General features: G+C 40.6%; 2 protein-coding genes across 4 annotated transcripts in view; both read right to left on the bottom strand.

Annotated features, from left to right (window-relative positions):
• rftn1a (raftlin, lipid raft linker 1a) overlaps positions 1-12,750 on the bottom strand; it is a 29,346-nt gene extending 16,596 nt beyond the window's left edge. The window contains exons 1-2 of the mRNA XM_042506953.2: positions 12,491-12,750; positions 3,935-4,086 (exon numbers count right to left, since the gene is read on the bottom strand). Coding sequence (XP_042362887.2) covers positions 3,935-4,082 — 148 coding nt within the window. The 5' untranslated portion in view covers positions 4,083-4,086; positions 12,491-12,750. The remainder of the gene's footprint in view (positions 1-3,934; positions 4,087-12,490) is intronic.
• Positions 12,751-14,340: 1,590 nt separating this feature from the next.
• Positions 14,341-21,820, bottom strand: dazl (deleted in azoospermia-like). Of its 3 annotated transcripts, none has more exons than XM_042506679.2 (10): positions 21,690-21,820; positions 20,174-20,296; positions 19,431-19,522; positions 18,903-18,954; positions 18,741-18,807; positions 18,486-18,625; positions 17,882-17,962; positions 17,602-17,652; positions 17,107-17,179; positions 14,341-15,796 (listed from the first exon to the last, which is right to left on the bottom strand). In XM_042506679.2, exons 1-9 carry the CDS (start codon positions 21,690-21,692, stop codon positions 17,135-17,137), a joined length of 654 nt encoding a protein of 217 aa, XP_042362613.1. In that variant the 5' UTR covers positions 21,693-21,820; the 3' UTR covers positions 14,341-15,796; positions 17,107-17,134. The 3 variants fall into 3 exon arrangements, with proteins under 3 accessions (XP_042362613.1, XP_087946843.1, XP_042362614.1); XM_088090717.1 differs by lacking the exon at positions 21,690-21,820 and adding an exon at positions 21,339-21,474; XM_042506680.2 differs by lacking the exon at positions 17,602-17,652.
• Between the last annotated feature and the right edge of the window lie 887 nt (positions 21,821-22,707).

Here is a 22,707-nt window from a genome sequence, read left to right as displayed (position 1 = left end):
CTGCGGGGAGGCAGAAAGTCATCAGCAGAGTTCAGCTCCTCACTGTCTGCTCCAGAGACCAGCGTTAGTCACGCAGCATCACACCTAACTTACTTCCTCACACATTCTCAGATTCCTGACTCCCGCTCGCTCACTCGTTCTCACACCTCCTCGCTCTGGAGACATTCTGCTTCCCTCCTCGCTCCAGACCCTACTAACACACGCTGGTAACCTGTTTTTTTTATTTTTTTTTTATTGTTAATGTGAAGTTCATTCTCTCACCTTCACTGTCGCACCTCCTTGACTTTATTCTGCCTCCCTTCTACTCTGCTTTTTTTTTCTTCTCCACTCTACCTCTTTTCTGCTCATGCTACGCGCTTTCTTCCGCTCATTATCTGAGCACAGCCTCGACACAAAGGAGGGTTAAAATGTCACACCTGGCTCTTACATTTCATACTCGACATCCATGGCGACATGTCAGGGTAACCAATCCATTTTAAAATAGGAATAATGAACATCATGGCACCTATTGTAAAGGTGCATGTCGAGGTACAGCAGATTGGTGAGAGGCTTCTGTAGAATAAGACTTTGGTTTTGAAGCTGAAAATCAAATACATTCTCCATGTGAGAAGCACAGAACAAATGCCTAAAACACTGAACACATTTTTTCTCATCCTCCCTGTGTTCACCACAGGGTCGCTCTGACCCAGTGTGAGCAAGTCGGGCTTAGTCACACGGAAATATTTCTCAGCTGCAACACTCCTGCAGTTAGAGCAAAGCCCATAAAACAAAGGCTTACACTACATTATCAGCAACACTGTTTCTGGTGAGTTTCATCACTCACAAGTCAAAGGTCATGTTACAAACCACGCTGCACTCCTCTTCATTCCAACATTTAAACTCCTCTTCCAAAGTACATAACTTAGTTTAATAAACAGCCACCTAGACTCACATACCAAGTGATGCCGGCAAAGATGTTTGTTTTTCACTACTGTGTAGGAGTCATCAAGTCACGCTGGCAGGAAAATAATGTCATTAATAGAAGCCAAATTGAATTAAAGCATGGATTTGACCGTGGGTTTCCTCAATGTCATGGACTGACATACAGATTCCTCTATCTGCCTCCTACATACACACACACACGGACAAACGCACAAATACAAATAAATCCCTTTGCTGGGAATGAGGTCTCTCAATCTCCACAAACAATCAGATAATCCTTCAGGAATCCTTCACTTCTCTTGGTCTCTCTATCACAAATGGAGAGGGAGAGAGAGAGAGAGAGAGGCAGGCATACACCTACTCACAACCACAGACACACACACACACACACACACAAACACAATCAATTCACAGTAGCAGTGTTTATCCTAAAATAGAGTATACCCATCTTAAGCAGCTCAGGTGGCGTCAGTGAGTTTACCATATAAATGACCTGCCTGTCGGTTGAAAGATAACACTAACTCTGTTGACTAAAGTGCTATAAAAGTGTTTTGTGTGAGCGTGAATGAGCCGCCATCGCTGCTTGTCTGAACAGTGTGTGTGTGTGCGGTCTGTCTGTATCTATGTGTGTGCCGCTGCTGCCCGTGCGATTAGACAATTTATCTGCTCCTGCCTTTAGCAAAGAGAAAGACGAGCAAATCCTGTGTGTCTATTGTCTGTTTTGGTCACCATCACCATTCCGAGTTGCCAGATCTCTCCCAGCCAACACTACAGCCTAACCAATTTGCCAAACATAATAGGGCTGGCTGAAAATGAAGCCGACTGGCAAACAGACCATTGCCACTTGGCTGTGGCGTTCTGCCTGCTGTCTGTTACAGTGTTGCATTGGAAAGTGCTCTAAAACAAAAGTGGACTTCAGTGAGCTACTTGCACCTGTTTCAGCTTGTCGGGTGAAGGAGAGCATGGAGCAGGCTTGTAGGAACATTAAGCCATAAGGAAAAAGAGGTTGTTTAAAAAAAAAAAAAAAAAAAAAAAATCGGCTTTAACACTATCTGTTTCTCCTCCTCGCTCCATCCCTCTCTTCTATCTCTTCACAGTCCACACCAACACAATGGCAGAATTAGTATTTTTAGAAACCAGATGCCTCTGGAGGATTCTCATCAAACATCCTCAAGACGCCTCAAGCATGCACACACACTCACACACAAACAAACACACACCCACACATTATCACTATTTTTCTTATTTGCAAAAATACACACACAGTTCAACTGTGTTATTGTAACACATCAGCTTTAGTGTATTGTCATATTGCGAGGGAGGTGCAGGGGGATAGTTGGAGGGCACGGCTGCACGGTGCACAATATAGCTGAATCTGAGAATCAGAGAAGTCTTTGAACTCTCTGCAACAGGAGCTGCACAAAGACACAACTTCAGCTTATAAACCACTTTTCACCCTCAAGATACTTACAGTACGAAAAAAACACACACAGTTCCGCAGAGTTGCTGACCTAAACATTTCATTTTAACTGGTTAAAGTTGGAATAGCAACTGTGGCTATTTTACGAGTGGAACACACAAACACTGAAGCCAGAGTTCAGGATGACGATGCAGAAAAGGGTTCAACGGAAAGTAGACAACCGTACAAGCAACAAGGTGCTCAGTAATTCCTTTGAATTGTGACCAAATGTGAAGACACATTCCTTGGAGACTGTCCTCGCCAGAGTGGAAGTGGGACAAATGTGAATCAAATCTGAATAGAGACTGCCTGCTGCATCCGACAGCCAAGATTTGCTGTGTTTCTTGAATTTGAGCTGTTTCTGAAATCAGTTCCTCTATCACTCACTCATTCACTGCTCCCCAGTGACAAAATAAACACTCAGTGAGTTTCTCTACTGTGAGGCAATTCGGAAACTTATTAATCTTTACTTTACATTTTAGGAGCACAGAGGCACTGCATTGTGGGATTTTTAGCATAAAATAAGCCAATGGATGCTACCCACATTGTTTTACTGTTGAGAAAGACATATTTCATTGGGGTGGCCAGATGTGGCCACTGAAAATCTTAGAGTGGCGCACTAAAATCAAAAGCCACGACTGAATTCAGGAGTTTGCTTATGCAGCTAACGTGTAAAGGTTAGATAAAAACTATGTCAATGTGGAGAGCTCAAAAATTGGATAAATTCGTTTCTTATTTTACGGCTAGTATGAGTATTTATCCAATATGCATAGACTAATACAAGTACAGTTTATGTTAAGTTCTACAACAATCCTGCTTTAATGTTGTATATATCTACACATTAGTAGATTAATTTTTTTCATAAAGTGATGTTTTTCCTTCCCTTAAAAAGTCAAGTCCACTGCCTTAATTTGAAAGGAGTAAACTGATTGTGAGGAACGAAACAGTTACTGGGAACAAGTCTTCTCAACATTAGGGAGTACCTTTAGAACCCATTTCAGTCACATATCTTGCAGTGAGTGTTCAAAGACCCCTTGCTCAAAAAATGAGCGCATGTTGGCTCCCAATTATTTTCCCCAAGGGGGCCAAAGGGGAAGCCAGCAATTGTATCAAGAGGGCCCTGGTCAACCCAGCCCCAGCCCCCAGCCCCCCAGCCCCCCATCAATCATCTCAGAGAATAAGGGGATAAGATAATGGGATGTGAAGGAAAAGTTTATCCTGTGATCATAAATAAAACATTTTTATGTCCCTGCAAAAGATTTTAAAAAATCTTCAGTTGCTAGATCATCATCCTCACCCATTTTTTTGTGTCCAATATCTTTGATAGAGAAGTGTCACATGAAGAAACAAGTAACACATGACTATTCCAAGTATGCAAGTGTGGGAGAAGTCAAGTGAAGTCACATGAAGCACAAATCTCACTGGGTTTCACAAGCCCAACCCAAAAAGGACAAAGGAAAAACTCTGCACATGAATGAGTATACAACACTGAGTGCTCGCAGGAGAACTATTCTACGAAAATGATTGACATTATGTGGACAGTTGTGTTCATACCTTCTTTTCCCAACAGAAAATCCAGGAAGTGGTAGGTGTAGGCCACGCCCACTTTAGTCTCGACCTGAGGCCGTCGAAGGGTGGAGTAGATATTGCCCGGGCTTCGCCTCTCCTCTGCCTTCCGGAACTTAGGAAGCCTACAACCCATATTTCTGTGGAGGAGAGGAGAGGAGAGGAGAGGAGAGAACATCAAAAAAAGACAGGAGATGAAAAGAGAAAAACAGAGGAGGGTGCTAACAGAGACTGGAGTAGGAGACGTGAAATTGATAGAGTTTCTAAATATACAGAACACATTAGCACTTCCAATAGTGTGTGTGATAGTCGCACACAAGTCTGAACGCTATTGCTCACGTGCAAGCTCAAGCTGTGGGAAATATGTGCGTCTCTAACTCTCTCTCTCTCACTTTCAAACACACACACACACACACACACACACACACACACACACACACACACACACACACACACACACACACACACACACACACACACACACACACACACACACACACTGCAATAAAACTGAAATATGAAAGTGTCAGCCATTACCTGCTTGGTGGGCTGTGATACGGGCATCTCCTAATCAAATGGGGCTGATTGGGAGCGACATGTTTGATCAGAACGAATTAAAGCAGAAATGAGACCGATTTCCTGCCCTGTCAAGCAAAGCGACATGAGACTAGATAGACGGGGAGAGGAGAGGAGAGACGTTAAACATGTTTCACTGCTAACCAATTTAAATGTTGATCCAAGGGTAGCCTTGAAGCACAAAGAAATCTGTGTTATTGTAAGAGTTTTTCAGATTGCGTAAGGACCAGTAGATACCCTCAAGGGTGGATGATTGGAAATACAATTTGGAGAAAGCTTGAAATTTCCTTTTAAATTCCTCCTCTTCTGAATTTCAACAGGCAATTTAGACCCAAAGATTTGAGTTGCATGAAAAGAAAAGCAAGAAGAAGCGAGGTGGGACAAATGATTTGGGAATTGGAAGTGCAGGAATGATGAATGGGTGTCAGGTGTGAAGAGAGGACAAGAGAGTGGGGTAAAGACAGGACAAAAAAGGGCGTGGTCAAATTTTGTAAAGCTAATTGGATGTGACAGCGTCTGTACCCTCAAACCATCACCACAGTTACGCTAAATATCCCCGTCTGCCACGGCTTGTAAGACCCGCACGGTGAGGTGCGCATCTACATGTCTGTGTGTGCGAGTGTGTGTGTGTGTGTGTAGTGTGTGTGTGCATATGTCTTCCCTAGAGGCAGGTCTATATCTGCATCTCTGTATCTGTTTAGGGAGCATGGAGAATGACACAGTAACTCCCATTGGGCCAAGTGTACAGACATTAACTCAGCTAACGATCCTAACAGGCGACATTAAGCCTGGTGTGTGTTCGTGTGTGTGTGTGTGTGCGCACGTTTGGTGACTTACAGCTTTGATTGCGCCGTACGTGCATTTCGAAAAGGTTACAAAGTTGCAAAAGGCAGCATCCGCGATACATTTTCATACCTCATCTGTCTTGAGACAGTGCACTCTGTCATTTTAAATTTTGAAAAGAACAAGCAATTAAGAGTCATTATTCTTTCAATACAACGTGGTCTTTCATAATGAGGACAAACGAGGAGAGACGGAGGAGGCAAAGCTTCCAGAGGAGGAGAAAAAGAGAGGCAACAGTGTATCTTATCTCATTCTTCCCTCCCATTATCCTTCCCTCTCCTCTTGACCCGTCTGCTCCCCTCTTAAACTCTCACACCATTAGCTCTTCAATGTGTCATCTTGTCTGACCCGTGCCTTAATCACCTCTTTCTCTTCGGCCTCTGCTCTGCTCCTGTCCACTATCCTGATTAGGACAACTCCCTTCTTTCTACTGGTACAATGGTCTTGATTAGTCTGACAGTAAACTAGCCATTTTTGTCATTCTAACATTCTTTTCATTCCCCTGCTAACAAGAACCTTAGTATTTTATTACCAGCTCATTTTGACTTTTACTTTCACTCCATCTGTCCACTTTTGATGTATCAACTTTCCTCCAGTCTTGCCCCTTCAACCTCTTCCCAAAACTCTAGTCTCCCGATTCTGTCCTTTAGTTGATCACTGTCGCACAATCAGTTCCTCAATCAGTGGCACCTCCAGGGCCTCAAAAATATACAGAGGCCGATATGACCGTCTTTAAGAGGCTGCCACATGCTCATTTTTTTAAGCTAGAAGGTAGTGGTATCTGTGAAACTAGACAACCTAAGACATCCATTGGTAACAACCATATTGGCATAGCTGGTCGAGAAGGGGACTAAATAGCACTTCAAATTTAGCCTCAAGATATCTGAATGAAAATGGGTTCTATGGATATCGGCCAGTCTCCCCTAAGCTTCAGTATTCTTGTTGCCATTAAATGTTTTGTTCCTGGAATCAACTGGTATCAATCATGTCATTGTGGCTTGTCCGAAAGGGGGCTAAACATCGCTCCAGAGTCAGGCTAAAATTTGGGGTCCTTTAAACTCTCAACTGCAGAAAAGCATGTCAGTATGTGATTCCCTAACCCTTTGAAACCTGAACAAAGTGGCCTGGTTTCTTTGTAGAACATATCAAAAAAGGCATTGAGCAACTTTGTAAGCAATGACCCAAAAAGAGTTAGTTAGTAAGAGTTACAAGAAAAAGCCTTGAAAATTGGCACACACAAAAAGTAAAAAGAAAACTGAAAACAAACACAAGTAATTAACTTGGGGAAAAAAAGGTAAGTACTAAAATGAATATTTAATTAGAATAAATCATTACCTCAACAAGTTTTGTCTTTTTCTGTGGCTACTTCTCTGGTGATTTATCCTCAGTCTTCTTGTTCATGTTATTTTTCTTATCACCTTTTGCTAAATCTGTGGCAACTCGCAGAACATTTCTTGCCAAGTTGCTCACTGCCTTGTTTTCAAAAGAAATCAAACTAATTTGATCAGGTGTCACAAAGATCATAAATGCTTGTAAAAAGGCATCAATCCAGGTTTCAAGGGGTTAACTCCCATATTGAGATAGTTTTCAAATAGTCAATATACTTCAACAACATGATCGAATTCCTGAAATTCAGTTATGGCTTTCAGTTTTGGTGTGTCACCCAAAGAGATTCAGTGGCCCCATCTGGCCACCCCTATGAAAGATATTTGGTGGCACCGCTGTCCTCAATCATTCCTGTCATTACATTAAAATCATGCCCTTCCACACACCCTCCAAACACTGTCTGTCCTTTCCTTCTGTCTGCTGGCCCAGTGAGTTTTCACAGCTGAAGTCCCCCCCTGCTGAGCCTCTACAGTCCCATAAAACTACTACAATGTTTCCAGACAAACAGCGAGCCAGTCAAGTAGGCCCTCGGTTATGACTAAGTTGGATCATGTAGATCCGCTCCCAAACATTTTCCCTCCAGGGCTGTGCTACGCTCTGTCTGCAACAGGGACAAGGGGCAGGTTAATGTGAGGACGTTCAGCAGGGTTCATCTCTGGCTGGATATTAAAAAAAGGGGATGAAAATTAAAAAATGTAGAGGAAAGATGGGGTCAAAATATGAACATAATGACTTATCAGGAAAGACAGAAATGTCTGTGGAGGTTCGTTTGCATTCTTCTATTAGTAAGTCTTTCCTTAGATCCACTTTCTACCCCACCCTAATGCAAATCATCTCAATTTTCAAAACTGTATTAATGCATAATGTATTATTCAGAGCTAAAAGAAAAAAAAGAAAAATCCTAACAATTTGGAATAACTCGCTTACTATTTTGCTGGTGGCAGTTGGTTTTATTGCTCTCAAATAAAACCTGATTGGCTCAAGTCTTGGTCTAGACTAGCCTGCAGCTCTACTGTTTGATCCAACATCTCATCATCCTTTTTATTGTGCGCTGAGGGTTCTGTTTCAAAACAAAAAGGCCTCGCTTTAACCGGTGAACTCTGTCTGTGCGGTTTAGAAGCAGATATCTGTAATTGGACACAACGTAGAACCAAGGTGGTTGTAGTACCGGAGAGACTCAGTCGCCTTCAAGACTCGAGGCCTTTTTTGCAACATATGAGGCCTTCTTCCTCTACATGTTCACTTCAAACAGAATCTCTCGCTTGCTCTCACACAAACACACAGACAGAAAAAGGCCTTGACAGCAAAAAACATCCATTTAACGGGGAGAGACGGGAGAGAGAGAGAGACAGATAAAAGAAGTGAAAACGAGAGAACGGAGTGAAGAGGGGAGATAGACAGGGAGCAGCAGAGGGCTTCTCATTAGAGAATCTCTTGTAACTGAGAGTTTTGAAATGACAGCGGATTTACGCGAGAGCATAATCCGTCTGCGCTGTGCCACTGCTCTGCTACCTCCTATGCCACTCAGGCTGGGGGATGTCTGCTTTCCAAGAGGCAACATTCATCCCCTGCAGAGGGTGAGTTACAGATGGGCATAGACTTCAGAAAATTAACAGTAAATATGGACTGAACCATCAGAGAGGCTCTCCAATAGTTCATTTTTTTATCTTTTCCTCTGAAACCTTTATATCGTCCTAGCCATTGATTTTATAGCTACCATGTATATATTTAAATCCACCTATCAGAATCCACTAATGTGCTGACTAGCTACAGGTAGCAACAGCTGGTATGATGAAAAGTGAGCAATAATGACACTGTTTCTAAATGACCTCAAACATATCTTTGATGTTTCTGTACTGCATATGGTTATTCATCAGCCGCTATGATCACCGACACTGATGTATATGAATTAACTAACGAATGCCAATAAACTGGCCCAGTGTCACTGTCTCGCTCTAGTCCCATTATAATACTTTAACCAGCCAGTCAATCAGTATTTCCTGTGGTCACGGTATAATGCACTTTGAAGCATCCCAATAATTATGGGCTTAGCAGAGAAAATGCCATCCAGCTTCACACATGAGTCTTCACAACACTGTCTCCTGTGAATTAGCATTAACAACAGATGCCAACGCAAGAAGTAATGTGGCATTCAGCAAAATGTAACATGTGGGGAGGTCAGAGTAAATAGGGGTACAAGGACTTGATTGTCTGACGTGGTAGTTTTTTCAACATGAACATTGCATCTTAAATACTGAAGAGAGACCAGCGTCAGTGCTGGACCTAGCACATTCATCGCCCTCGGCAAGCTTCTCTGGGTGGACTCCCTCCCCCTACGACATAGGTATTTCTCTTCTTCTTTAATCTTTTATGTTTATTGTTGGGATGCACACTATTTTTTAAAATTTTTTTTTACCAATATCCACTATGCCGATATATAACAACTCATTTGGCTAATTACCAATATCAATATCTCTACTTTTTTCCCCACCTAATTTTACTGATCATCAAGTCTCTTCCGTAGCAGAAGCAACATCTTATTATGCATACTATTATCATAATGGCCCAGCAGCAGATGGAGACATGAAATACAATGCTGTTTGTAATATCGGTAGAAATCAGCATGTTGGCCGATTCCAATATTTACTTTTAAAGCCAATATCTGCTGATACCAATGACGTGCCGATATCATCATGCATTTATATCTAACAAAAACAAGATCTAATGAAAAATGATCACAAATAAACACCTTAGCTTACGAACAATAATAAATAAAAAACAATAGAAGAATATGGTATGTGTAGGGTTTTCCATGCATTCGTTTATTTGGGGTGACCCACAACCACCAAAACATCTGCCACAATAAACTGATGTCATATTTTTGGAGTTGGACTATTCATTAGGAGCGCTGTAGGCAGAGTATGTAGGCTTGACTGTTCAGTTTTGCCTTTTACAATGCTCTCTGATCACAGAGTATACTCTGGCCACAGAGGGAGCAGCAGAAAACCAGGGGCAGTGAAAGTGAAACTGCTTAATTAACCTGGTTTTCAAATTTTACATTTTGCCTCTACAGCAGCTGCTCCTCTCATCCAATCATCTGATCCGCTCTGACCGGAGTGACAGATAAATTATCCACCCTGTGACTCAAACTCCTCAAACTGCAGCTGAGGGGAACTAACTCATGATGAGCTCCACCTACGCAGTCTTCACAGACCAGCAAAAATGTCCAGATTTAGAGAGGGGACACGGACTGATAAAAAAGGGACACACACACAAGATTTAAAAAAAATAAATAAATGCAAATTTAAAAAAGAAAGAACCCCCCCCCCATCAGGTCACACAATTCTGTTATTTGTACTGCCTCCTGCATAGCTTTTGCCTTATTATTTTCTCTTTCTCTAATGCACTCTGCCATTTCCATTTTTATCTTTTAGAATGCCAATTTTTTTTTTTTTTTTTGAAGGGGGTGGGGGTAATTTTGGCACACCCCCTTGACCAGGGATTACAAATATTTGACCACTTCAGGGTCTTGAGCAAGCTTTTATCAAAAGGCGCAAACTTTCTGGCATCACTGCTGACTACAAGCCACCCGAGAAGGACTGTTTTTGTTTTGCTGCATGTAATATACAGTTGGTTGTGTTTATTTTTTATACCTGGTGCATTTAACTGATTTATAGCAAGCATCAGCAATTAAAACTTTCATTACTGGCTTCCAGTCTCCTTTATTATAGGGCTTTATGGGCCTAGGAAGCCATTAATTCCTACTGCTTGTGAGTGCACTGTCTATGCAAGGAATGGTTTTAGCCCATCAGCAGTTTGACTCTGTATTAAGTCACTTTTTATCGACGTGCTATTGTTTGACAGCAAAAACAGGAAGGTATGTGAATGAAAATGGTCCCATTGTCGTCAATACATCATTACTGCATTAAACTGGATGTGTTTCACTGAATTTGAAAATTAGAGGTGACAGACTGAGACCTGGGGAGTGGGCTTTCCTCCCACTGGGTTGGAGCTCTACTCTATCCAAGAATGGGGGAAGGACAGCAAGAAGAGGGAATAAAGAAGAGGGGGTGGCAACACAGACAGACAGAGGAGAGTGAGGAAGACAGACAGAGGAGCAGACTGGGAGCATGTCAAGTTGCCTGGAGGGAGGTGCGATTCCCTCAAGCACCAAAGTAGTCACCTCAAACAGTGTTTTAATGAGGCTGCATGGGGAGGATAAAAACAAATTATGACATTGATGTATTGGTGTGTGGTGCAGCGCCTCACACAGCCTATTTCACTCTAAAAAGAACAGTTTATTAACAAAGGAAGACTGTTTGGGCTGGGGCATCAATTTACCAAATCCTGAGGTACACTCTCAGGATGCATATAGCCATTATTTAAAATTTCTTACTCTTTCTGAGGATGACTTGTAGCAGGGTACTCAACTTGTTTGCTTGGCTTGGGGGCCAGGGGCCAGTTGCAGCAGCCCCATATGTTTCTAGGACTTTAGGATATTTCTAGGATTGTCAAACATTTCTCTGACTTTAGGACATTTCAAGCATTTCTGGGATTTAAGAATGTTTCTGGAATTTTAGCGTGTTTCTATGATTTTGGTGCTGTTTTATGCACTCTGACACCTTAAGTATACCATAAGTGCAAAAACAATTTCCAGCATGAATCTTTTTTTTTTTTTTTTTTTTTTACTGTGAATTAGAAAATGATTGGTGGCCACCCAGCACCCTATTAAGCGGCCAGAATTGGCCCGCAGGCCGAAGTTGAGAAACACTGACTTATAGAATAGGACCTGTGTAATAAACTGGATGTCATTCACTACTAATGAGCGCTTTTTCAAGTGCTTCCAAATAGATTTCCAAGCTATAGGGTGAGTGCCCATACATAGCAATGTAACTAATTGATGCTCCTTGCATTTTGTGGGTGCAGCCTAGCTTGAAATTACATGTTTCTGGTTCTCACTCTTTGGTGCGTTCAACCTCAACGTCTCTCCCCACCTCGCGCACAAACACACACACACACACACACACACACACACACACACACACACACACACACACACACACACACACCTAACACGTGGCTCGCTGGTGCTGCCCGTTAACGCCGGTAGTTTAGCGAATGGGAAATGATACATGACAGGTCGCTTACGCACCAAATCTCTCACGTTTTGACACGCGCGCGCGCGCGCGCGCACACACACACACACACACACACACACACACACACACACACACACACACACACACACACACTCCACTCCCCCTCTCTCTCTCTTCCATCTGCGCTCGAGACATCTACTCCGTCACGCATATCTTGAGTTCACTTCAACCTGTGACAGTGAGCAGAGGGCTTATTCATTTCGTTCCGCCACGGATAACAAATGGCACGCAACGCAACACAAATCAAACGCCCGGCTGAGCGTCCAAACCGAGAGGATTTCTCTCTGTCACGAGTGTTTTATTGTGAAAGGTTTCCAAACACTTCTCTATGACTGCTGACCTTCATTTTAGGAGAGCATTTTCGCCTCTATACATGTCTATAACTCTGTTTAAAGTTTTTTTTCCCAAACGTGTAAAATCACATGTTTAACAGCGAGGCACGATAAGAAAGACAAAAATATTATTTAAAAATAATTCATTTACGTCCGGTCAGTTGTATAGGCTAACAAATGTCAACACAATTTCGTGCCAATTATTGTTTTGCTAGTAAAAAAAAAATACAGCCAAGAGTTGGACTCACCAGTCAAGTCGTGTGCAGTGAGCGCGAAGTGAAAGCTGGACTGAAATCTTCCTCACACTTGAGTCTGTGGATGTGCGTCCCTCCTCTCCTCACTGTCTGTCCCCGTCACTGCTGCTGGAGGCAAACACACACATCAGGTCAGCTGCTTAGATCCAACGGGAACAAAACATGAATCCTCCATTTACACACTACAACTGACTGCTGCTGGATCTCACGGGCGGCTCATGATAAACACTGCGTCTACCTCTCAGTCACCAGCGTGTGTGTGAGGAGGAGGAGGAGGAGGAGGAGGAGGAGAGGGCGCTTTATACTCATCCTCTCTCCTCCCTGTTGTTTCTCACTCACTGCTTTTCAGGTTGGGATCACTTTGGGAAACAATATGAATCCTATTGTGGGCTTTTATATGAATAAAACTGCCTCAGTGACAGTAAATTACTTTCACCCTTTGAGACCTAAGCAACACGGCCTGATGTCTTTTAGATAAAGAGCAATGAGCAACTCAAGAGGAACTGACCCAAAAATGAGCACAAAAAAAGTAGAAAGCACAAGAATATTTACATGAAAACTTGAAAAAACAAACAAAAGAAAAAGTAAAGGACAACAAAAAAAGGAAACATGAAAAAAGTGCTTACAAATAACAATGATTCCTAAAATTTTTTTTTTATATATAATTATGATAATTATGTTTTTTTTTAACATTTGCTCTAACTTTTTAAAATAATTTTTAAAATCTACTAATTTCTTGCGTTTTGCAGAACAGTTCCTCTCAAGTTGCCCATTGCATGTTTCCTATGTTTAACAACAGACAGCAAACCAATTTATTCAGACTTTGAAGATTTAAATACTTAACGTATCTGAAGGCAGCACAAGGAAAGTGATGCTGATCCGTGTTTCAAAGGGTTAAAAGTGAGGACAAAATGTAAAAAGTACCATAGACATAAGCAACTTCAACTGTATCCAGATATTTGAGCCCCAATCAGAACAAGTCCTACCAATTTAGCGATATGTGCAGGTGCTTTTTAGAAATGTATTTTTTAAATAAACAAGAAATAATAATAAAATAAAGTAAGTAATTTACTGTCCTCTACAAAACAAGCATTTTGGTTTAAAAGCAAAACAACTTTTCTTTGTTGAATTAGATAGGAGGACTTCCACAAAAATAATAGACCAGAAAATGACCATTCATAAGGTTTGAGGCTAATAGACAAAAACTGATTTTACTGTAGTCTATTTAAACACAGCATTACGGCTCAGAGGTCTCACTCTGGCTTTCACAATATTGTTCATACATTATGTGTGCTACCATTACACAAGTTGGTTCAGTGCCGTGTTAACTGGCACCATGTTACAATAAAGGGGTCCCCAAAAGTCTAGGGCAGGCCTTTGCCCCAATAGTCAAAGTGCTAAGATTCTGGCTCAGTGTGTTCGTCACACAGGGATGTGGGTCTCAAATCAAGGTTGGAGGTGTTTGTGTTTTTCAGGGGTCTCCTTTAGTAAATTCATATTTCATAAGAAGCTATCCAGACTAATCCATAATTCAGAAACGTCTGACAGGGGAGTAGGTGGGTGGGGCTGATGGGTGGTCACGGGCTGGACCAGGCACCCTGGGGAGCCCAGTCACACTACCAGACTGTGACAAAAACAAAACGCTCTGTGACCAAAAGATGATGGGCCTGTTGCCAGGGAAGACAGGGAATCCAACCCTGACTGAAAACCAGCAGCCACTGACAGGCTTACAGAGGCTGGGAACAACAGTCTGAAATCCCCGTGCTCCAGCATCCAAACATCCCTCTAAAAATACACAACCAGGGTTGAAAATGATGCAAGGAAAACTAAAGACCTTCAAAAGCTTAAATAACATACGTCAACTTTTATTTATTCAAACCAAAACATCCAAACCCTCCAAAACATGAACACTGACAATAAACGAAACCCAACAGTGCAGTGCCCAGACTCTCTGAACAAAACAACTCTAGCACTACAATCAGATGTCTGCACACAGAAGACCTCGAGGTCCATGTCCTGATAAAACTATGCAGCACTAAATCAAGAGAAAGAAATATCTGTGACGTACACCCAAAATCAAATGTGCATCTCCAACCACGCATATCTGCTCTTTTTCTGTGTAAATTTAAAGGAAAACAAATGAAGTGCACTTAATAAAAAGAATATATAAAATAATCATTGCTTTTGTAGGACAGTAAAATGCTTTGTGCAAGATCACCTGCGACTAGATTAAAACCCAAAGAGAAACAACCAGTATAAAGTGAACCATGTACAGTGTGTTTTTCCCCCAAGACAGAGAGCACCTTACTCTAAATCATGTCCTTCATTTTCAAAGTGGATCAAAACTGCTTTCCACTTTTTTCTTCCTTTCAAATGTGAGTTGATTGACAAGTAATGGGGAAAAAAATGATGCCGTGATTGTCCTTGTGTGTGAACCCCTGAACTGTTCGAGAAACACCCAGTCACAGGATGGGACGGTGTAGAAACAAAGCACACAGATGATATGTGTGCTGCAACATGCTCTGAGGAACTCAATTTGAAAAGCCTGACCAAGACAATCAAATATACTGACGAGGTGCTATAATGTGACAAAACTGCCGTCCATTTACTGCCTCGATCACCACCCAATGCAATAGAGTAGATCACAAAATAAATGTGAGTGCTCGAATTTAATGGAATGACCAAGTGCCCTTATACTGTAGTAGAAAAGTTAATGAAATTTCTTAATCAGAGGAGCATTAGACCTGAACTTGAGTTAAAGTAGCGTTCTACTTCAAGACACTGTTACAAAAAAATACCTTTTATGTACAGAGAGCCCTTGCAGAGAATAAAAAAAGCCCCAAACAAACATTTAAAATAATTCCAAAAATAAATAAACATAAAATATAAATAGGCACAAAAGGTGAGCTTAAAAGTCTTCCATTTTTTCTTTGGGATAACTAATAAAGGCAAACAAAAGAAGAGGAATGTGAGCCCATGTTATCAGCTGGTAAGGTGAGGGTGCTCTGCGCCTTCTGTGCGTCTGTCACTGTGATCCATGTGGGTTAAAAACGATTTGACTACACGACAGTGGTCCTGACCAGTCGTGGTCAAAGTGATTGTGATCAAACTAGAACAGTGGAAGTGGAGAGCTCCTGCAGTCTGGTGTTAAAATGGGTCTCAAAAGAATCTGAGGGAAGGGGAGGAGAGAGGAGGGCATTCAGGAAACAGTGTGAGGCGTTGGGTTGCTTCCAGCCGTCCGGAACATCAAGATGTCATCCTGTCTGCATTTTGACTCACTGCAGCCACTGTGGCGTTTATCTAAAAGAGCAGATGAAAAAAAAAAACATCACAAGCTATGAACGGTTCCCTCCTTCATTAAACATACCCAAACAGGATTAGTCCCATTAAAAGGACTATTAAGCAAATTTGTGTAACTGTAGTACAGAATGAGAAGACTCTGAGGACAGAGAATTATAGGACTATTGCATCAGGGTTCATACAGACAAGGGCAAGTCAAATTCAAGGACTTTCAAGTACTTTTTCAAGTCCTCATTTTTATTTTCAAGGATAAAATTGTTTTCTCCACAACCATCTGTTTCAAGATAACTGTACAAATTGTAAATAAAGTAAAGGGTTAAACTGAACCCCCGGCCACTGGGGGTTTGTACATTGGGCGTCGGCTCTACAAGATGAGCTACACGGCACCCCACAGAGATCAATTTGACAGGGTGCATTTAGGGATGTCAAGATTTTCAAGATCAAGATTTTTTTGGCCAATATTAAACATCTGCCGATACTGATTCCCATTCCCTAAAGTGTGCACTGTGCAGCTGTATTATCGTTCCTCTACAGAATACATCTGCACACGTTAAGTGCCGATCAAAATCAATCCAATGTATATTCTTGACATAGAAAGGAGTGTCTGCTGGGGGCAATACAACTTGTCTGAAAAGCAAGTGTCGTTAACTAGCTGGTGTTTGCTGCTGAGATTCACAAGATAACTATAATGACAGCTAAGCACCAACCTAGAGGATTGTGACCTGCTCTTTCCAAATCAATTGCACTGAACCAAAAATACATTTTGAGATTAACTACGTCGCAAACATAGCTAACTGGAGGGAGCGGAGCCTAGCTGAGGGACGGTGAGTGGCAATGAAGAACACTAGTCATGTGGGTGAGAAGCACCACAGTGGCTCTATGTCAGCAGCTCAGACGCTTCCCTCTGTCAACTCGCTGTCAGTTAGGACAGATGTGTGCATGATACGATAAAAAAAAATATTAGAACGGAGAACTTGTTTTGCAAGACTGTAGCTGACTAAAAAAATTACTATAAAAATAAACATTACTAAAAAGCATTTTTTCCCCTCTTTAACTCAAAATAGGCAAAATCATAATCTCCTTGGCAGAAGTAATAATGCCACTTGACAACAACCCTGCACACTTCTCTCTTAGTCATAAATAGTCATAGCGAGTCATAAAATTATAATACTAATATCACTTCAGTCATATTATATATGTTGACACAGTTCTTAAGAAAAACTGTTGAAGCCTGCTGATGCTCTTCATGACAAACTGTTACCCACTTTATCCCTGGAACAACAGCACTTTGTTTGAAACAGTGTTTTTACCTGGCAGGGGGCTCAGTAAGACTGTGGACTACATCACAGTCATCATAGTCTGGACGCCACAGTCCACAAAGTTCTGGAAAAAGAGTACAACATTACAAAGATTTGTGTGAACAATCTGTCAGAGATGTTTCAAAGACACAAAGAGCCAACGTAAAACAGGTTCTCAAAAACTGTCAAGTATACAAAACATCAGATATTTATCACTAATATAAGAACTTATTGTTGATGAACGCGGTCCAGTGATGGGAACACTGGCCAGACAACACCATCTAGTGGCCTGCATGAAAATTGCACATTGAGGACAATTTGTTGCCACAAACGCTACTGTAAAATAAATGAAATAATAAAACAAATAAACCATTAAACTTCATCCCGTGGATTTTGAAACTCTCCGTCAATGTTTTTTTCCCCCCACTGGTCTCACAAACATCTCAAATGAGAATGGATTTGCGTTGTTTTGAGACTTCATTATAGTGACATCTAATGCACAGTCACCTGATTGACAGGCTGATTCCTCTGGTCCGCCATCCAGTGAGGTGGAGCGTACTGTGTGTGGGGGGAAGAGGGGTCAGCAGTGAAACAGAGGGCAACAGACAAATCCAGAATCGCCTCTACAGGAGATGGGGAGGCGCGGAGGGTGGGGTGGGCAGGGACAGGTGGATCTAAGTCAGCCTGAACCCTTCATCTCATATGCAGGAGCATATGTGCAGTGCCCTGGAGACCCTGCACGGGATGCTGTTGTCTAATTAGTGTGTGTGAGTGTGAGTGTGTATACCTGGTAGGCGTAGGCATTCTGTGCGTAGTTCATTGGCATCTGTGGGATTATGACCCCTCCAAAGTTGGAGTAGGAGTACGGCTGGTTAAGAGAACAAGGAGGAACACTTCAAACCACAGTACGGCAAAGTATGTTTTTATAGCCAACAGAGAAAAACATGTTAAAATACATACTGTTCTTAAAACAGACTGAAAGGCTACAGAAAAGGCGTTCTTCTAAGTATTGCACGATGACTGTTAATGTTTTCACAGTTGGTGTTGTCTGAATAATTCAGCAACTTGGATATTATTAGCCATGACATAAATCACGCCGTAGCCAACTTTATTTTTTCATATCCTTTGTGGTAAATTGAAAAGTAAATTGATAAATTGTTCTCCACCTTCCACCTCTATTCTTGGCTGGGATAATGAGCCAACTTCCCCTCAGAGAAAATAAGATTCATTTTATTTTACAATGTGTAACTGAGAGAAAACAAAGGTGTGTGTGACAGCATTACTAATGCCACACACGGTGTGTTTACTTTGCTTGTCAACTTTGCTTTTTAAGAATTAAATCTGTCTACCTAGTGAAATGAGATTCTTGATAGCTTGGCTATGTGCATTACCTGACTGTACGGGCTGCCTCCACTGAGGATTGGCGAAGGTTGTGCCATACCCCCTCCCATGGGCGAGCAGCAGGCGCAGTAGAAGTACTGAGTGGGGTTCATCCAGGGAGCCGGGCCAACCAGACGGGAATGCATGGACCCTAGATGAGGAAAAAAAATGACAAAAATGTATGAAGCACCTGTGGCAAAATCTTGAAGTTTCACTGCCAAACGAGCAGCCGATGAAATTCTTCATAAGTGTTTCAGATTACATACGAGCGCTCCTTTCCTTCATGATGGCAGGTCCCAGCTTGAGTTTTCGGCCTTTAAAACTGATCTGTTGCTATGGCACAAAAAATATGAAGAGAGGAAACATTATTCTCAGTTGGAGTTGAAAAAAACCCAGAACGACAGCTCCACAGAAAGACATCCGCTCACCTCAATGATTGACTGAATGTTGACATCTTCACTGAAATACACAAACCCGTACCTACATGTAGGAGTACACAAAACTCAGAAAATAAGTAAACACATTTGGACTCAATATTACAATAAAATACTGAAAAAAGAAATTAGCGAGCTCAAACCATGCTAATTAATATTCATAAAACCAATATGCAAATGAACAATCCCCCAGATCACACCCACACACTTTCACAAGTTAACTGACAAACACAGAGAACATACTCTTTATGGAGCAAAATTAATGACTCAAAACGATTTCTGTATTTATGCTTAATAAATACTGAAGGTCACACGACTGCAGTGCAATACACTGATGCATAGTTCATTTTCCTTGTCTCTTCTAATCCCTGAAATGAAAAATAATAGCTCAGACCCATTCATTAAAAGCTAGCTAGTTTGTGTTATACACCCAAAGTACACTGCAGCAACAACAGTCAACTTAAAAACAATAGGGGCCCAAAAATTGTAAACTTAGCACCTACAACCAAGGGTAGAACTCACCCTTTGCAGATCCCTCCACGGTATGTGATGATTTTTACTTCCTTGACAGCACCATATCTCGCAAAGAATTCCCGCATTTCATTTTCATCCACCTGAATGTTTAAATCAGTTTAGAAAAACAAACAGAATTTTACTTTCTATACTTCTTTTTATTCTGCACTGCATTGTATACTAAAGAAAAAAGCAAACAGTACACTTGTTCACAATGTGCACTTCAAGGACACTAAAACAGTAGTTTCCAAGATTTTTCAACCATTATTTATGTAAAAATTATTAAATGCAGATATGGTTGTATTGCCATGGGTCCCTTCTCGATGATTAAACATTGGAATGAAAGATTCATCTACTAGGTTCAAGTGGCGAAAAATTCAAATGTGCTATGACATTGAAATTTTAATTCAAGGTAGAGTAAAACTTTCAAGTGAATACATTTTTATTTCTGAGAAATGTGTGGGCAGCATGCGGGTAGGAGAGCTATTTTATACTTGATATACTTGGCAGCAGTCTGATTCTGATAACATAATTATGCCAGTGCAATTTCTTTTTCTGCTTTTGAGTGAGCCATTTCAAATATGTGATTTCATGCTCAAAACAGTAAATGACTGAGTTAAATATATAAACCCAGATTAAATCTTAATTAATTAAGCTGGCATTAGAGCTTGGGCCCCAGATCAGTGACTGGAAAAAGTCAGTCATTAAGTTCCACCAGATGTAATATATGAACAAAATACTTCTGATCTTACCTTCATGTCAATCCCACCGACAAAGAGGGCATTGGGAGTCAGTTTGCCTTCAGGCAGAATGTAACCATTAGACAACTTCAGGGAAGGTGAAGTCTGGGTGCTGCTCCTGGGCTTGTTATTATCCTTACAATAAAACAATAAAAAATTGAATTATTTAGTTGCATGACAGGAGGAAAAAACAAAAGAGCATTCCTAATTTTATATCAGGGCCAACATTTAAAAGAATACTCGTGATCAAGTAACACTGAAATGACTGGCAAGCTTTCATTGCGATGTAATATACTTTCTTAAACTTTCCTTCTTTAGGGTTGACACCCCAGGTGAATGTTTACAAAATTTTAAGTAATAGATGCCACCAATGCCTTACTTAAAGTAAGACATTTTTTGTTAAATTTTTTTTTTTTTTTTTTAAATGCTTGTTTAAACACGCAAATGGAATATTATCAAATTAAATATGCACTGATATGGACAAACTTCCAGAACAGAAACCCTGGATAAAGGTTCAAATATGAAAACAAACCACAACAAAAAAAATCATTTTTCGTCTTGTTTTTAGGTGTAAAATGTGATAAAATTAGGCTACAAATGACAAAACCCTCTATAAAAAACACAGAAAATAAATAACAATAAAGCTGAAAAGTTTGGTGTATTTATGTGCTACTAAAGTGAAGATTTGTGGATCAGATCATGGGGAAAAAAATGTTTCATAAAATCACATACATTTTTTTCCACCAAGAATATGAGACACAGTTGAAAATTTAAGTAATGATAAAAAACTCATAGATATCACCATAAAACTTACCCAAACTCTGATTGTTTACCTTAAGACTATTTTTAATATTACAAATTAATTGAAATTGTATACTTAAATATACAAATGAAGATTATCTAACCAAATATAACATTTGGTATTAATTTCTGGAACAGACATCTGAACTGAATTAAACACCTATATTGGTATTATCCACGTTTCTTTCCACTATACTGAAGAAAGACACGTTGTGGAAGCAGAACAGCCCAAAGTCTCACAACCGACCAGTGCTTGAAAAAAACTGCTTTCACTTAGGGCGTGTCGCCTCGTTCTCGGGGGAAAAATAATACAAAAACAGGATAATGATATTTTACAGTGTTGTGCTAAACGTTAAATTGACTCCGACGACCAAACCTTGACATGTCCGACCGTGAAGCAGCAACAAGGTAAACGGCAACACCAAAAAGTCAGCAGGGACAAGCTAAGTTATCGTTAACATTATTTGTTGCTGGCTAATGTTAAACGCAGCTCAACGCTAACTGTGTTAGCCCTAGCTAATGTTAGTTAGCCGCAGCTAGTGCGCCTTTTTCAGTTTTCAAGGGGAAGGTCGCTAATTATACGGCTAGCTAGCAACAAGGCTAACACCGTGGTTAGCTAGCATAGGGATTAACAAGTCAACAAACGCCTTTGATTAAACACATCGATTATATGGCTAGAATTGTAACAATGTAATTATATGCACATAAACGTTTAAGTGAAACTTACCATATCTAAAAATAGTTAAAACTAATAGGTTAGCCAGATACGCTCCAAAGCAAACTACAGCGCTCCTTCTGCCTGACAACAGCCACCTCACAGCAGCCAAAACCACGCCTAGTCCACATGACCCATCAAACATCCTATCAAATGATAGATATGTAAATGATACAAAATTAAATTTTAACAGTCCTGCGCAGGGCTAGGTAGGACTACTTTGCAACTGAAACATTTTTACACTTTTAAAATCCGACCAGAGTCTTGCTCGTCGACATACTGATGTTGATATATCATCATATAAAAGCTGGTAGGCTAGTGCATCTATGTAAATTTAATTGAAATTTATGATTGACATGCTAGGTAAACATATGCAAACAAAACAATTCTTAACCCTCTATGGTACAGCGTTGCCACATGGCAACAACCCCATTTTAAGCCTTCTACACACAGATAATACATTCAAAGTTATGATGCAATGCATTAAAAAAGAGGTGGGGTTCTAAGTAAACCAATTGCAGTGTTTAAATTTGTCACATTACTTTCTATAGGCCATTTTGAAACCCTTTTCTGCAGACATCATGGACGGGAGGAGCCTCACCATTTGACGCCTAAAAATTCAACAAAAAAAGTGTTTTTTTGAAGTTTTTCAATGGGAAAAAAAATATACACTCAACAATAGGTTAGTTAAGTTCATTATCATGTAGTTTCACTGTAGTCGATCAATAAATAATAGAAAATGTTAAAAATGTGTACGTTGCCATATGGCAACACCGTACCATTATGGATTGCTAGCCTGGCATGTTGATAACATTTTGTATATAGGCCTACTTTGCAATTGCATTGGTGTACACTGATCTTCTATAGTCTATAAATTATAATAATGCACTTTGTGAGTCCTTTCCACATTGCATATGATGATATTTGACACATCTTTCTTCCATTTACAGAATGAATGCAATTTTTTTTTATGGTACATCATGAAAAAGGCTGAACTAGCCCTCCCACTAGATGATAGTGAAGATGACAA

Source organism: Plectropomus leopardus, chromosome 17 (assembly GCF_026936395.1).
Source record: "Plectropomus leopardus strain MGB_pleo_1.0 chromosome 17, ASM2693639v1, whole genome shotgun sequence".
In the NCBI taxonomy this organism is placed as follows: domain Eukaryota; kingdom Metazoa; phylum Chordata; class Actinopteri; order Perciformes; family Serranidae; genus Plectropomus; species Plectropomus leopardus.
This window is presented reverse-complemented; position numbering and strand designations above follow the sequence as displayed.